The following is a 14,585-nucleotide window of genomic DNA, read 5'->3' as shown; positions in this document are numbered from 1 at the left end:
CCACAAAATGTTCCGTCACTCACTGCCTGCTAATGTCTAATTCTAATCTTTATTCTGCATTTTGGTTTAACACCTATTTTTTGGCCTCTCAGGGCAAAAAGCATCTTTGTTGACAAGATCTGAAGCACAATTTGGAAGAAGCAAAGAGGTACCCTTTTGGGTCAACAGATCAGCTGACTACAACAGTGCAAGCCTTTTTTAATCACACAGGACAGTGTCTGCTAAGCAGAATAGTAGCCTATCGTAGCACAGAAAGGTTTGCTGACTTTTGGAAAGAGGGATGGAGAGCCTAAGGTACTGCTGAAAAAAGGTATAAAAGACTCCGGAGGAAGCTCAATTTTAATTAAAAAAATTATATAGGGATTGATTATATAGCTTATATAAGTTATATAGCTTATATAGGGAACCTGAAGTAGACCTCAAAGCCATATCTCTCATTTCCCCTCGACATTTGTAGGAAAGTGTATTTTCTAGAAGAAAGAAAATATAAATGAGGGAAATGTTTCTGAGAAAAAGGATACCAGAATTTCAAATTCTAACACATACCATGTATGAATGTCTCATCCTTGCAAAAATGTCAAAATAAAAACCTCTCAGACACATTGATGCTTCACAGCATGCTGTGGCAAGTCTTTTATTTTGTTCACCTGATTAGTGCTACTCAAAGTAATTAGATAAAATTGGCAATGAAATCTCAAAATAGCAGTCATAAAAACAATCGCTCTTCAGATAGGAATGTCATTCACCCCACAGTAAGTCAGTGAAGTTGCAACAGAGGTTCTATGAGAAAAGGAGTAGTTCATCATTAATATTATTAAAGCTTCACCACTGTCCAGGTGTTATATAAAAAGCAAAGAAAGACACAATCCTGTCCCAAAGAGCTTACAGTCTGAAACCAGTTGCAGTGGTGTCTAACATTATGGTACCAGCACATAGTTTCTATGTAAGTTAAAATAGCAGGGTAATGTCAAAATTGTATCATTGGTAGTAAATTCACAGGCTAGGAAGGAAAGATAACTCTCAAGAAGGGTATTACAACAGATGCTCTTCTGAAGATCTTTGATAGTCTAGGGTAAGGAAGGAACTGAAGTTATACAAAGTCTAGAGTAAGCCATGAGAATAAAGTGAGAAAGTTGGACCTAAAGCGTGATGTAGTGTGAGGAAAAGGAAGAGAAGCCAAGATTTGCATTGGCTGGTGTTAGGCAGAGCCCCACATACAAAGGTGACAAAAAGGAATCAATGAAAAGGCAAAGAAAACAGTGGAACAATTAGAAGAGAGGAAATACATTTAAGGAGCACCAGACAAGAAAATTTGCAGCGCTTTGGACTAAAAAGTCAGTGCAGAGAAAGTCACAGGTCCATTTAATTGAACATAGCAGTCCAGTTTGATGCAAGGTTAACAAATTAAAATAACATGCTTTTTGCAGGAGCATCAAATATGCACCCTCCAAAATAAGAATATAAAATTAATAATCTAAAGAAGTTTAAAATATAAAATGTATAGAGAAATAAACATCTTGTAAATTGATTTCACTACAAACTCATGCATCTTAGCTTTAAACCTATGAACGGTAACACCAAAAAAAAAAAAAAAAGGCCCAATCCTACAGACATTAACTACAATAATGGGTACTACTACATGGGACTGTCATGGTACCGTTTCATGCATGGGAGCAAACATCTAAATGCAAAGACCTGGAGTCAGGAATGTAGATGTTCTTCTGAAAACTGCTGGTGTTGTACAGTTGGAATAAATCTGACAAACCAACTAAATATTCTTAGAGAACACTTAACCTCAACTCTAGCCTCATTGCGTGGTCATATCAAGCTCTATGAAAGGCTTGCCAAGTTTTGCCTTCTGAAATTTAAACACAGTATCTTTAAAAAAGTCATTTGTAACTGCAGAAACAAGAAATAACAAAGGCAAAAGAATTTTCAAATGGTAGGGTAGATTCTTATTCTAGTTTTAGCTATATGAGGACAGAGTGACTATGAATTTCAACAGAGTGTTATAGCAGCATGTCTAAGGTCAGAATCAGATCCATAGCATCTTTAAATGCTGCTCACAGTTTAACTGCAAATTAAGGGGGCTGCTTTACAAATTTTGGAACCAGTCTTGATTGGTCTGGGGATCTTTCACCTTCAAACAGAAGGCAAGGTTGTCCAAGTCCTTGCAAGATCGGGCCCTCAGTCCCACGTAGTTAACTAAAAGATCTCCAAGAACTAAAAGATAATATAACTTGTGCGCTACAGCTCTGCAGTACCACAGTAATTTTCAAACCCTTTTATTTCATAGATGTGCAGCATGGCTCTAACCCATAAGCGTTTACGACTGATGCATCTGCATGAAGCTTCTCATGAAGGTTGCAAGCTTCTGAACATCTTCTACAGTCACCGCATTATATAAAGAGGCACGGATTCCTCCCACGGATCTGAATTGAAAAGAGGAGGGGACACCAACAACAAAAAGATTTTTTGCGTATGCTAGAAAAAGCCTTGAATGTCATTTTCTATTCACAGCTATATGCCCCTACCCCAAAGTGTTAGAGTCACATTTTTTGTGAATGAACAGCAACATTTAATTCTTAAAGGTAAGCTTTCTATTAGCATATATTCAGTATTTATTAAGTATTTATAGCTCCAACACTGTAGCCCTGTAACCTCAAAAATCTAATTTCTTAATCCCACAAACACCACTGTCACAGAGGACGGAACTCTTGCTGCCACATAGACCACCTTTGCAATGGATACTTTATACAGTAATGAATCTGACCTTAAGAGCATTAACTCCTTCGGCATTTGCGGAGAGCCTGATTAATCAAACTGAGGAAGAAAGCAGAAACAAGGAGAAACCTCTCTTGGTCCCACCTAAGCTGTAGAAGAGCCATCATCAGACTCCAAATACAGTCTCTATGCTGCTGTTCCCAGTGTTCCCAAACAAATATGCAAGGAAAGGCTTGTCAGGGAGAGAGGTTGGTAAGTTAACAGAAAATGCCTGCTGCTGTATCACTGTAATACTATTAAATTCTACACAATAAAAGGGTTCATCTTAGTCTAGCGCTTACCGATGTCCTTTCAGAGATATCATGTTAAGTTCCACAGCTTTCTCAAGGAATTTCTTTTCCAGGGCTTCATCCCCCTTGATACTCCCAATGCGGAAGGGGACGTTCATTCTGCTTCGGTTCTTCTTCTCCACTGGGCATCTGGGAAAAATTGCAAAACGCAATGATTAACCTATTCTGTGCTAAATCTACATTTTTAGCTACATACAATTTCAGGAATTGCATCTGTTTACCACTAGTCATTTTTCTGCCGTAATCAAAGAGATGATTACTTTCTATGAGATAAAGGAACTTTCCTTTTTCGGCCATGTAGATTAATTATGATAAGTGGAAGGCTAGTCACCCCTTCCTGACACGCCCCAAATTTGCCACTATGGAATGCAGGAGAGGCCTGTAAAAAGACTAAGAAATTTAAAAACTTTAAAAAAAAAAAAAAAAAAAGACAGGACAGTCTCCATTGCATTCCCTAGAGTAACTAGGTTTTCCAGAAAAGTAATCACGGTTCAGTCAAGGTTAATTAAAGGTTGCACTTTCACCACATTTCAAGCAGGTTTCTCTCTTCATTGTCACACAGATTAACATGCACTTTTATTTTTATGCAGCTAGTCACAAGTGATACCAAACTTGAGCTTGACCCAGCTAAACAGAGATAAAGCAAGTATAAGAATGCAGCATAAGGAAATAATCATTTATATTAGAGATTTTAATTAATGATTACAGTCCCCCCCTCTACATTAGCATTATTCAGAACCAAGAATATATCTCAAGGAGAGAGGAGATATCTCCAGAACAAATCTTGCATCACATGTATGGCTACAACATATAGTAGGAACATCACAGCTTCTTAAACCCTTAGAATTCCCTTTAATCCCAAGTGGAAAATTCAAGTTTCCTTTAAAGCAAAATTGCTCTTTGAATACTTTAGGGAGGAAAGAATGAGGGGGGGGCGGGGAAAAGATTAGTATTATTTTTCTTCAGTGCTTCTGGTTACAAGGGACATAGGAGATTACCAGACTTATCCTTTCCCAAGACTACTGTATAGACTCTTGCAGGGTTTCATTAGGAATAAGTTTTTTCATAAATTGCATGTAAATTCCACACCTATTATTATTCTATTTGACAAAGAATGGACGTCATTCTTTTTGAGCTCCTCACTTGTTCCTTCGTACAGATGTCTCCATCATGAAGAAATAATTGATCATAACATCTGGATATGCAAATTTTAACACTCGGATGCAAGTAAGAAAACACTCTTCAAAAAGACCTACTCCGGTAAGCATTTCCACACTTGAATAATTGCGGCTCCACTATAGTTTTTACAAGATCCAGGGTCTGGATTTGGATTGGGTTGCTATTAAGGCAAGTCAGTGCAAGCTGGTAGTGGTTAGAAGCTGGAAAGTAACAAACTCTGAATGGCATACAGCCTGCTGTTGTAGAAAGTCTCCATCCACTGAAAGGCTCATCACACTGCTTACTCAGTGAAGCGTGTCACAGGTTAGGTGGCACGTCACAGCCGCGCAGGCAGCTTCAGTAAGTCTTCCTTTTCATCACAGATACGTTAAAAAAAAAACTGCAGTCTTAAGTACCTTGCTCCATAAGATGCACACAGCTTAGTTATTAGTGCAACTTGCTTTGCATTCTCAGTTACCTGTTTACCACCCCATCTGCACTGCATTTCACACTTGCAGCCCTACAGACCAGCTTGCCAGAAACAAAGATTTCACATGTGTCACAAAATGTCTTTTCAAGGCTTGATTTCCTCATTGAGGTTTACGAAAAGCCCTCAGGACTTCACTGAGTAGGATCACATTCCTGATCACGACAATGCCAAAGGCAAAGACGTTGTTCTCATTAACTAAACGGGTAAGCTGAATTTATTATATATTATGATGGAACTGAATCCTTGCCAATTAAGATTGCAGCCAGCTTCAATTTAAAATCCAAATTTAATTTGCCCTTTGACTTGAAAATTAATTAGGTCCCAAAACTGTCGATTTTATGCTGAAGGGAAAGGCAAATATTTTGGCAGAGTTTCACAGCCATTCACTACTTTTTAAGCTGAGTGACTATTAAAATAATTATTCCAAATTACAACATCAGCTTTCAGTTATATCCATTTTGGGTCCTGCGAGCTCAAAAATATCTTGCAACCATATGAAAGAAGACAGGTAAACTTACTCTGATAATCCATCAGGAATAAATGAAGAAAATAAACTGTATACAAAGAAAATGTTTTATGCTGTGACTACACCTATGTCTGATCTTACTCCTGCTACTTCAGTATGTGTTTCAGAATTTGGCACAACAAGCTAATAAACATGCTGCTTGATAAAGAAAAAGTAGAATCTTTCTGACTATCAAAAAAGATGGTATAAAGAATAAGATACTGAGAATTGCTCTCTAGAGCTTCCTACAAGCTACCTTCTCTGCTTTGGCATGTATTTCCCGAGATATTCACTAGGCATACAAAGCAGGGGTTTTGGCATGTCTGTTTTTTGTAGACACCTTGCCTAGGCTTCTCCATTTAATGAAGTTTAGAATATGTATTTTTAATATGCTTCACAATTGATCTATGCAGGGTAACTCCAAATTCTGTTGGAACGAGACTCGTCCTTGGATAGTTATCAAATGAATGCTTTGCACAAATAATACTTTCAGGATTTCTCATAATTTCAATATACTGAAAAGGTAACTTTAACAGTCTGACTGCAGCATACTTTTGAAGTTATGAATATGTTTTGCTGAGCAACAAACATTGAAACCAAGGGAAAGAAACATAGTAACTTACACATAGAATCCATTAGATTTGTCTATAATGTCATAAATCATTCGTGATTTGATTGAACTAAGTTTATCCATAGCTGCAGCCCCACCGTTATTCTTTATCCATTCCAGTACCAATCCCATGATATAGATGCTGTGTAAGAGAAAGAACATTATTCAATCAGGTTATTGTAATAGAAACAGAAGAAAAAAATTACAGTCCTGTTTAATGGTCCACAAAATATTTCAGCGATAAGATGCTACCTTGGTTTAAGGGTTTTTACTAAAACGATTAACTACGCAGAATTTGGACTACATTCCAAATTATGACATATTTAAGCAGTCAGTGTTTTTGGACCTAGATAAAGTACCCAACTACTTTACACCAAATTTAATACCCTGCACCACAGAAGGGCACATCCTGTAGGTTTCCCTCAGCCCTGCACAGCTCCCAAGGACATCCTTAGGCATTTCGCTTCTGCAATACTCTTTGACCATACAGCTGACTGTCCAGGTCCAAGAAAAAGCCAGAGCTGGCGCTACAGTTAGTGCCACACAGTCTGCACAGCTGCTCAAGCAAAGGTGCTGTGGTGAATCTCAAGTGTACGTGCATTAGTAATGCCAGGAATCTAATTCCCTTTTTGTAAACGTTAGAAATATACCTATAATCCTATTTCTGTCTAAAGAGCTCTTTCTCCACCTGAGGAGTGATATTTGGTGAAACAAATAATAAACAGATTGCACTTAATTATTCATTAACATTCAAGTTCCGAGCGGAAACCTGGAAGCCTGCTGAATTCACATGGCTACGGACCAAGCATTTCAATGCCAGTTACATTAGACTGGGTAAAAACCCTAAAGGCCTTTCTGCCTTTGTGCTTTTGCTATAAAACTCAGCTTGTTCAAGTTCAGGCACTTCCCACAACTATGCCGCTTTACATAATAAACTGTTCACAAGTTTTGATGGTATATTTCTAACAGGTTTGCTTTAACTTTTCATTACAGAATCCAAAGGAGTCCTCGGAGAACACTACCTTACAAACTTCCATCACAAGGATCTAGCAGGAAGTTCATTTAACTTTGCTACCTTTAATTTCTCAGTGGATGCAAACCTTGAACCTTTGAACACTTCAGAAAGACTGCAGAATAACTGAGGTTACAGACCGCCTGTTACAAATAAGAAAAGCACCTTACAGCCTTGAGTTCACAATCTTGCTACATTTACAACAGCTGCCTGTCAGCTACTCTAGTATAAAGCACAGCCTATACCCTGGCCACCTACACAGAGACACATTCCCCCTCATCCTCATTTCCTCAAGTGAAATTTCTTCGATAGATAAGATTTACAGAAGTAAGCCCTGGAGTGATCCACATAAACCAACCAACTGCAGGATTTCTTTCGTCCTTCTTTCACATCAGTCCAAATTATGTTTTTAGAGCAATTTGAAATGCAAAATAAACCCCTGAAGCTTAGAAATGAGATTTTTCCTAGCAAAATCACCAAAATCACCACCTAATCTTCATTTAGCAAAGAAGACTGGGGTCAAAAAGTTGGGCTCTTTAACCAAAAGGCTATAGCCATCAGCATCACATTAATTTAATTTAAGTCCTGCTGAAGTAGCTTTTGCAAATTCAGTTAGCATCTCTTGCCTGTTTGCCAGCTATCACTGAGGCAGAGTAGGGAGAAGAGAGGCAAAAAAGAGAGTTAAGAAGCTTTGCCAGTTCCTTACAAAATAGGATAGGCATTTTAAAACCAAGCCAAACAGATCTGCACCCTGCCAACATTTCGGCCTCTATTACATTCTGGATTATAGAATGTGCTCCAAAGCAGGTCACTAACATGAAGTAAAATATGGCAAAAATAGAGGTCAGAAAGGAGAAAGACTGTTGGTTGCAACTTTATTTTCAGCCTCTCTGCATTTCTCACTACCCTGTAAAAGTTACCGACACGCACTTAGTTACAGCTAAGGAAGCACTTTCTTTTCTAGAAATTCTTCGCAGGAGCTAGAATGAAGCTGCAGAACTGAATTTTTGTGCTTTTCAAACAAGAGAAGCAATGCTGTTCAAGTGCTGAGATGAAGCAGGATTTTGAAGCAGGTTTTTCAAATGGAAAGAGTTTTGTACTTGGAAAACATGAATGGCTGGACTTAAAACCTGGCAAGTGCAAGTACACAGTGTTCAAAACAGAATGTGTGACTTGGCAGCCAGGGAAATAACCCATCATGAAACAGAAGCTTTATCAATCGCTGAAAAAAATACACACATTGCCCACGTAATTGTATTTTGTTATAAAGTTAAGCACACAAAGAAGGCAAATGTTCAAGTTAACTTTCATGGTGAAAAACTGGCCCTAAGCACATCAAGGTACACAGCTCACAGGGCAGCCTCTGCGTGTATATCGTTGCAACAGTACACACTATAAACAAGCACACTCCTTGGAAGAACTACAGCTGTGCCCCAGGAAGTCCAAAATAAACATATGGTCACTGAATTTACTGTCCTTTGATAAATTAATGTAACAACCCCTATGTCATTGCAATAATACACACCATAGTGAAAATAGGCAGATTCAAAGCTATACTTAAATTTCACTTAAAATTCTACTGACTTTATATGCGAAGTGATGGCATTAAGGTAGCTCCTGTAAAGAGGAATCACTGTGCATTATACTGATGCAGTGTATTTGATATGCACCAGTCACAGTCAGGGAGCTTAACTTTGAAAATAATGATTCTTAATGTTAAAGATGAGATTTTCTTTTGATTCAAAGAGAGAAAAGTCTCCAGTATAAGAGCTGAGTTTAATACAACTTCGTATCTTTTCCACAGAAGCCAGAATTTTCAAAGTAATTTAAAATATATTTACAGAAAAGAAAAAAATAAGCAAGCTGTTTGAACATTTTTAATACAACCCTTTTAGTGGATGTTGGTATAAAAAGGCTCCAGAACCCATTGAAATACATATTTTGATCCAGAACGTCCAGATGCTATTGGCTCAATATCTAAATCTTCTGATAACTAGTGAAATGATACTTCGCTACTGGAAGTTCAGAGCCAGTAACTCTGAAAGAGCAAGCTGTACTCTATTCTGCTTTATGTACCCGTGAATTTGCCAGGTACAGGCTGATTCTATAATCTTGACTGCAGGCAATGATTATGAAGCTAGAAGAACAGTATTTTATTTTTGGATACCAGGAAGAGCATGAAGGTGGTAATCAAAATAATATGGAAAGCTGCGCTAGAGAATAAGAAAAGCAATGACTAAAATGCTGTTTTAGTTTTACATTCAACAGTTTCATTCCAAAACCCACTACGGCAAACGATGCAGCTAGAACCAAAAATGTTCCAAAAAATAGAATGCATACTCTTTAATAATACAAAATATTATAAATGTGCAATAATAATATTTACTATTTTCCAGTAAAGAAAATATAGAGAGATCTGGAGGTTCAGAATGCTGGGAACAACTCTGGGGTATGTATGTATGTAGGCATTTATGTATAATATATGTTGAGGCTTCTAACTCTGTATGTGAAAAGTTCCCCAACCATTCTCACTCTCAGGCAAGGGATCAGCCACCTCCCTAATCTCATCCCTTGCACTAGGCCCTACACAGACATTAGACACTTAAAAGAATGAGAGTGGGTGCATTCTGATCACACAGCACTTTCCCCCCGCTGTCTATAAAATCTACTGTATAATCGGTTCTGTCCTAAGGCAAGAGAGTGGCTGGAAGGAAAAGGAAGCCCTAACGTTAATGCAGAGGCAGAAGGCCTGTTGAGATGAACTTTAGTTCTCCTGCTTTGAAAGTCAAAAAACAAAATCATGGTCATTGCAAGGGTCAGCAGAGCTTACACCTTTCTCTGGGTGTCTTTACTCAGGAAGAAACTAAACCAAATCTATACTGACTGCTCAAGAAGCAAGACTAAGGGCCAAATTATCTACTAGTGGTGACGGAAGCAGTATCACTGAATTGACTAGAGCAGTATTCATTTAAATCAGCAGACAGTTAGATCCTGAATCTTCTACAATGGAATTATTACATATAGTATGTACTTCTCAAAATGTAATGTCCTTTATGGCTCAGTCCTGTTGGACACCATCAAAGCCATGCCTGGACGCGTTAAGGGTCCTCACAGAAATCCAACATACCAATGACTTGACAGCAAATATACACATTTCCAAAACTTTTCTCAACTGCAGCAGCAGATGGCAGTGCAGTATTTTTCTAATTACAGGATATTAAATATTGGGATAAGTTACCTGTAACATGGTGGAGTGTTATACAAAGAGCCATTTGTTGCTTGTGTTTTGTAATCCAGTACTACAGGACATTCTTTCAATGCAAATCCCAGCAAGTCCTCACGGACTATTACAACAGTAGCTCCAGCACAGCCAACGTTCTTCTGAGCACCAGCAAAAATCACACCAAACTTTAACAGAAAGGAGAAAAGAAGGACTTGTTAAATGCAGTCACTAACAGATCTTATAACTGCGTAATAAACCAGTATATATATACACAACAGGAATACAATTAAAATGAACAGCTTGGAGAATAGGTTGAAAATAAGGAAGTTGTGGGTCAAAGAAGGCTCAGGAGATATTCTGATTTCAAAGAGACTTCCAGCTATCATAGAATTGTTATACCATATGTTAACACGTACATACTATCAGAACCATGTATCTTCATTCGTTGAGATAGTTGATCTCAACAAATTCTTCAGTAATTTGCCAAATGCTTATTTAGTGGTTATAAATCATTCTCAAGCAGCCTGTCTCCATTTTACACTACTTCAAGCAAGTTTATGAAAAATAAAAAAAGAGAAATATTTACAATTAATCTGCCATTTCAGAAGAGGAACTACATAATTCATCCGTTCAAAGAGAGGTAGATCAGCAAAAGCAAAGATGAATGCACTAGCAATTGTCCATTCTCTTCCTTCACATACGTAAGAAAGGTCAAACGCTCCACTTCCCTAGTTCACAAGTCAGTAACATTTCCCAACCATAGCAGGCTTTACAAACATTAGTAAGTTCTATCTTCTACCCTTAAGAAACTGAGACAGTAATTGTAAGGCATAGGAAGCTTCATGGCTTAAAAGTGGCCATGTCAGAGGCAGGATCAAAAATTCTGATTCAGTGCCCTGCTTTAACCATACACACTACTTACAGATTAAATAAGATTTAGAAAATACCTTGGTCAGCTACAGAATCAGTGAAGACAATGCAGTAGACAAAGAATCTTGCAGAGCCAATAGCATGAACTATTTCAACATAGTTTAGTATATTATCTTACTTTCAGCAAAAATAGACAACTTTCAGATCTGAAATTTCAGATTTCAATGTTTATATCCGTCAGATATCCAATTAACAAAATACAATTTCCTTAATTGTTTCACTGCTCAGCATCTCCAGCCATCCAGACTCTTACAGAGGCCTGTATGCCTTGGATAGATATCTAAGTTGGAAATGCTTTGTGCAGCCACTGTGTCTGATACTGTACCTTGGAAACATCCACAGGTCTGGACAGGAAGTTGGATGACATATCACAAACCAAAACTGCTCCTTTGACATCAGGTACAAAGTCAAACTCTACGCCATGAACAGTCTCATTAGCACAGTAATAGACATAAGATGCATCTGGATTAAGATTCCAAGTGCTTGGGTCAGGAATTTCTGAGAAAGACAAAAAGGAAAACCAAAGGTCACTGAAGACAAGTAATTTTCCTAGCATGCAATTTTTCTTGAACAGTGGACTTTTAAAACACAAACTCACACTGATTTTGCTGTACAACGTAACACTGTACTTTCCTGGCAACAAGCTAAATTTATCTACAAAGGAAATACACTCATGGGTTCCCAAAATTCTCTGTGGCGACCTATCATCAGGCTTGCAGACTTTCTGGTTGCAAATCCTTCTTCCTCAAGGAATTTTAATCAGGTTTGCACACAATCTTAAGAATTTCAGCTGAATTTGAGCACTTCCATCCAAGAATGCCTTCAAAACCACAGCACCATCCAAATTCTCATTGGTAAAGTTCTCTAAAGGTCTGTTTCTGCGCAGATCCAAAAGTATTTCAGTCTATCCCAAGCTAAACATGAGGCGACCTGCCTCCCATTTACGCACTGCAAGGGATTTGCAAAACTAACATCCACCTGCCTCTGTTAGTAAGCAGATCCCAGTATGTCCTGCCAGCACAGACCAGGTTCTGCATAAAATAAGTAGCCGTTGGTCCTTTGGTTCCAAAGCACCAGAGAAGTAAGTGCTGCTACTGCCTATCCTCTTATTTACTGCAGCCAATGGTTAATACACTCCCCCAGGATGGAGAAGATGCAGATTCAATCATTTCCTTTGCCTCAGAGGATATAAACCCATATCCCAAGTAAGAGACCTAATCATACATTAACATACTAATTCACATGCGAGATGGTCTTTGTCCCTCCTGTTTGCATAACTTTTTCCAGTTTGCATAACTTTGACCAGACAGAAGAAAAATGTGCAGCACTAGCCAGAGCAGGGACATCTGGTTCTGATCTCTTCTCTAAGATGAGAAGATATATGATTGTTTACGTATTCCCAGTGACCACTTAAAGTAAGGCATACATGTAAAACGTCCTTTAAATAGACTTTCTCATAAAAACACCCAATGGTTAAATTACAGCTAACTGTTCTCTTCCTCCTACACTGCGGTTATATTTCAAATTTTATCATGTCCCGTAACAAGCTTTCAGAGAGACAGTTGAAAACGCCTTGCCTATATTGCCTATGCTGCAGAGCACTGAGGATAATTTCTAGACCCAGGTGGTAGAGACACCAACGAGGAGAGGTGTGCTGCTGGACCTTGTACTAACAAACAAAGAAGGTCTAGTTGGAGATGTGAAGGTTGGGGGCAGCCTTGGCTGCAGTGACCATGAGATGGTGGAGTTCAGGATCCTACGAGGAGGGAGCAGGGCAATAAGTAGGATCGCAACCCTGGACTTCAGGAGAGCAGACTTTGGCCTCTTGAGGGACCTCCTTGGAGGAATCTCAGGGGGTAGGGCCCTAGAAGGAAGAGGGGGTCCAGGAAAGCTGGTTAATATTCAAGCATCACCTCCTCCAACCTCAAGAGCAGTGCATCCCTCTGAGTAGTAAGTCCAGCAAAGCAGACAGGAGACCTGCATGGATGAGCAAGGAATTCCTGAGAAAACTCAGACAAAAGAAGGAAGTCTACAGAAGGTGGAAAAGGGACGGGCCACTTGGGAGGAATATAGGGATATTATCAGAGTCCGCAGGGATGCGACAAGGAAGGCTAAGGCCCATTTGGAATTAAGTCTGGCAAGGGATGTCAAAGACAACAAGAAGGGCTTCTTCAAATACATCAAGAGCAAAAGGAAGACTAGGGCCTGCTGCTGAATGAGGTGGGAGATGGATCCCCACCCCATGGGGTAATGAAGGATATAGAGAAGGCAGAGTTGCTGAATGCCTTCCTTCTGTCAATCTTCACTGCTAAGACCAGCCCTCAGGAATTCCACACCCTGCGGACAAGAGAGGAAGGCTGGAGAAAGGAAGACTCTCCCTTGGTCAAGGAGAATCGGGTTAGGGATCATTTGTCCAAACCTGACATCCACAAATCCATGGGCCCCGATGGGATGCACCCACGAGGGCTGAGGGAGCTGGCAGATGGTATTGCTAGGCCACTCTCCATCATCTCGGGAAGGTCCTGGAGATCAGGAGAGGTGCCTGACGACTGGAAGAGAGCCAGGGTCACCCCAGTCTCCACAAAGGGCAAGAAGGAGGAGCCAGCAAACTACAGGCCTGTCAGCCTCCCCTCCAGCCCTGGAAAGCTGATGGGACAGCTCCTCCTGGAGGTCCTCACTAAGCATACGGAGAACAAGAAGGTGATGAGGAGTAGTCAGCATGGATTCACCAAAGGGAAATCATGCTCGACCAGTCTGATAGCCTTCTCTGATGGAGAAGACTGGCTGGGCAGATGAGGGCAGAGCAGTGGATGTTGTCTCCCTGGACTTCAGCAAGGCTTTCAACATTGTCTCCCATCACATCCTCCTAGGTAAACTCAGGAAGTGTGGGTTGGATGAGTGGACGGTGAGGTGGATTGAGAACTGGCTGGATGGCCGAGCTCAGAGGGTTGTGGTCAGTGGCACAGTGTCTAGTGGGAGGCCTGTAGCTAGTGGTGTCCCCCGGGGTCAGTCCTGGGTCCAGTCTTGTTCAATGCAGTCAGTGACCTGGATGAAGGCACAGGGTGCACTCTCAGCAAGTTTGCTGATGATAGTAAAGCAGGAGGAGTGGCTGACACACCAGAAGGCTGTGCTGCCATTCAGAGGGACCTGGACAGGCTGGAAAATAGGGGTAAGAGGAACCTCACAAAGTTCAACAAAGGCAAGTGCAGGGTCCTGCATCTAGGGAGGAATAATCCCATGCAGCAGTACAGGTTGGAGATCAACTTGCTGGAAAACAGCTCTGCAGAGAAGGACCTGGGTGCCCTGGTGGACAACAAGTTGACCACGAGCCAGCAATGTGCCCTTGTGGCCAAGAAGGCCAGTGGGATGCCGGGAATTGCGTTAGGCAGAGTGTCACCAGCAGGTCGAGGGAGGTGATCCTCCCCCTCTACTCAGCCCTCCTGAGGCCTCACCGGGGGTCCTGTGTCCAATTCTGGGCTCCCCAGTGCAAGAGAGACATGGCACCACTGCAGAGAGTCCAGCGGAAGGCTACAAAGATGATGAGGGGACTGGAGCATCTCTCCTATGAGGAAAGGCTGCGAGA

The 14,585-nt window shown here is 40.2% G+C and overlaps 1 protein-coding gene across 3 annotated transcripts in view; it reads right to left on the bottom strand.

The window, feature by feature from the left end:
• Positions 1-602: 602 nt before the first annotated feature.
• LOC104140091 (centrosomal protein of 78 kDa) overlaps positions 603-14,585 on the bottom strand; it is a 50,325-nt gene continuing 36,342 nt past the window's right edge. For all 3 annotated transcript variants that reach the window (XM_068929042.1, XM_068929043.1, XM_068929044.1), the window contains 5 exons: positions 11,328-11,500; positions 10,088-10,257; positions 5,851-5,979; positions 3,066-3,203; positions 603-2,432 (listed from right to left, as the gene is read on the bottom strand). In XM_068929042.1, coding sequence (XP_068785143.1) covers positions 2,327-2,432; positions 3,066-3,203; positions 5,851-5,979; positions 10,088-10,257; positions 11,328-11,500 — 716 coding nt within the window. In that variant the 3' untranslated portion in view covers positions 603-2,326. The remainder of the gene's footprint in view (positions 2,433-3,065; positions 3,204-5,850; positions 5,980-10,087; positions 10,258-11,327; positions 11,501-14,585) is intronic.

This window comes from Struthio camelus, chromosome Z (assembly GCF_040807025.1).
Source record: "Struthio camelus isolate bStrCam1 chromosome Z, bStrCam1.hap1, whole genome shotgun sequence".
Classification (NCBI taxonomy): domain Eukaryota; kingdom Metazoa; phylum Chordata; class Aves; order Struthioniformes; family Struthionidae; genus Struthio; species Struthio camelus.
This window is presented reverse-complemented; position numbering and strand designations above follow the sequence as displayed.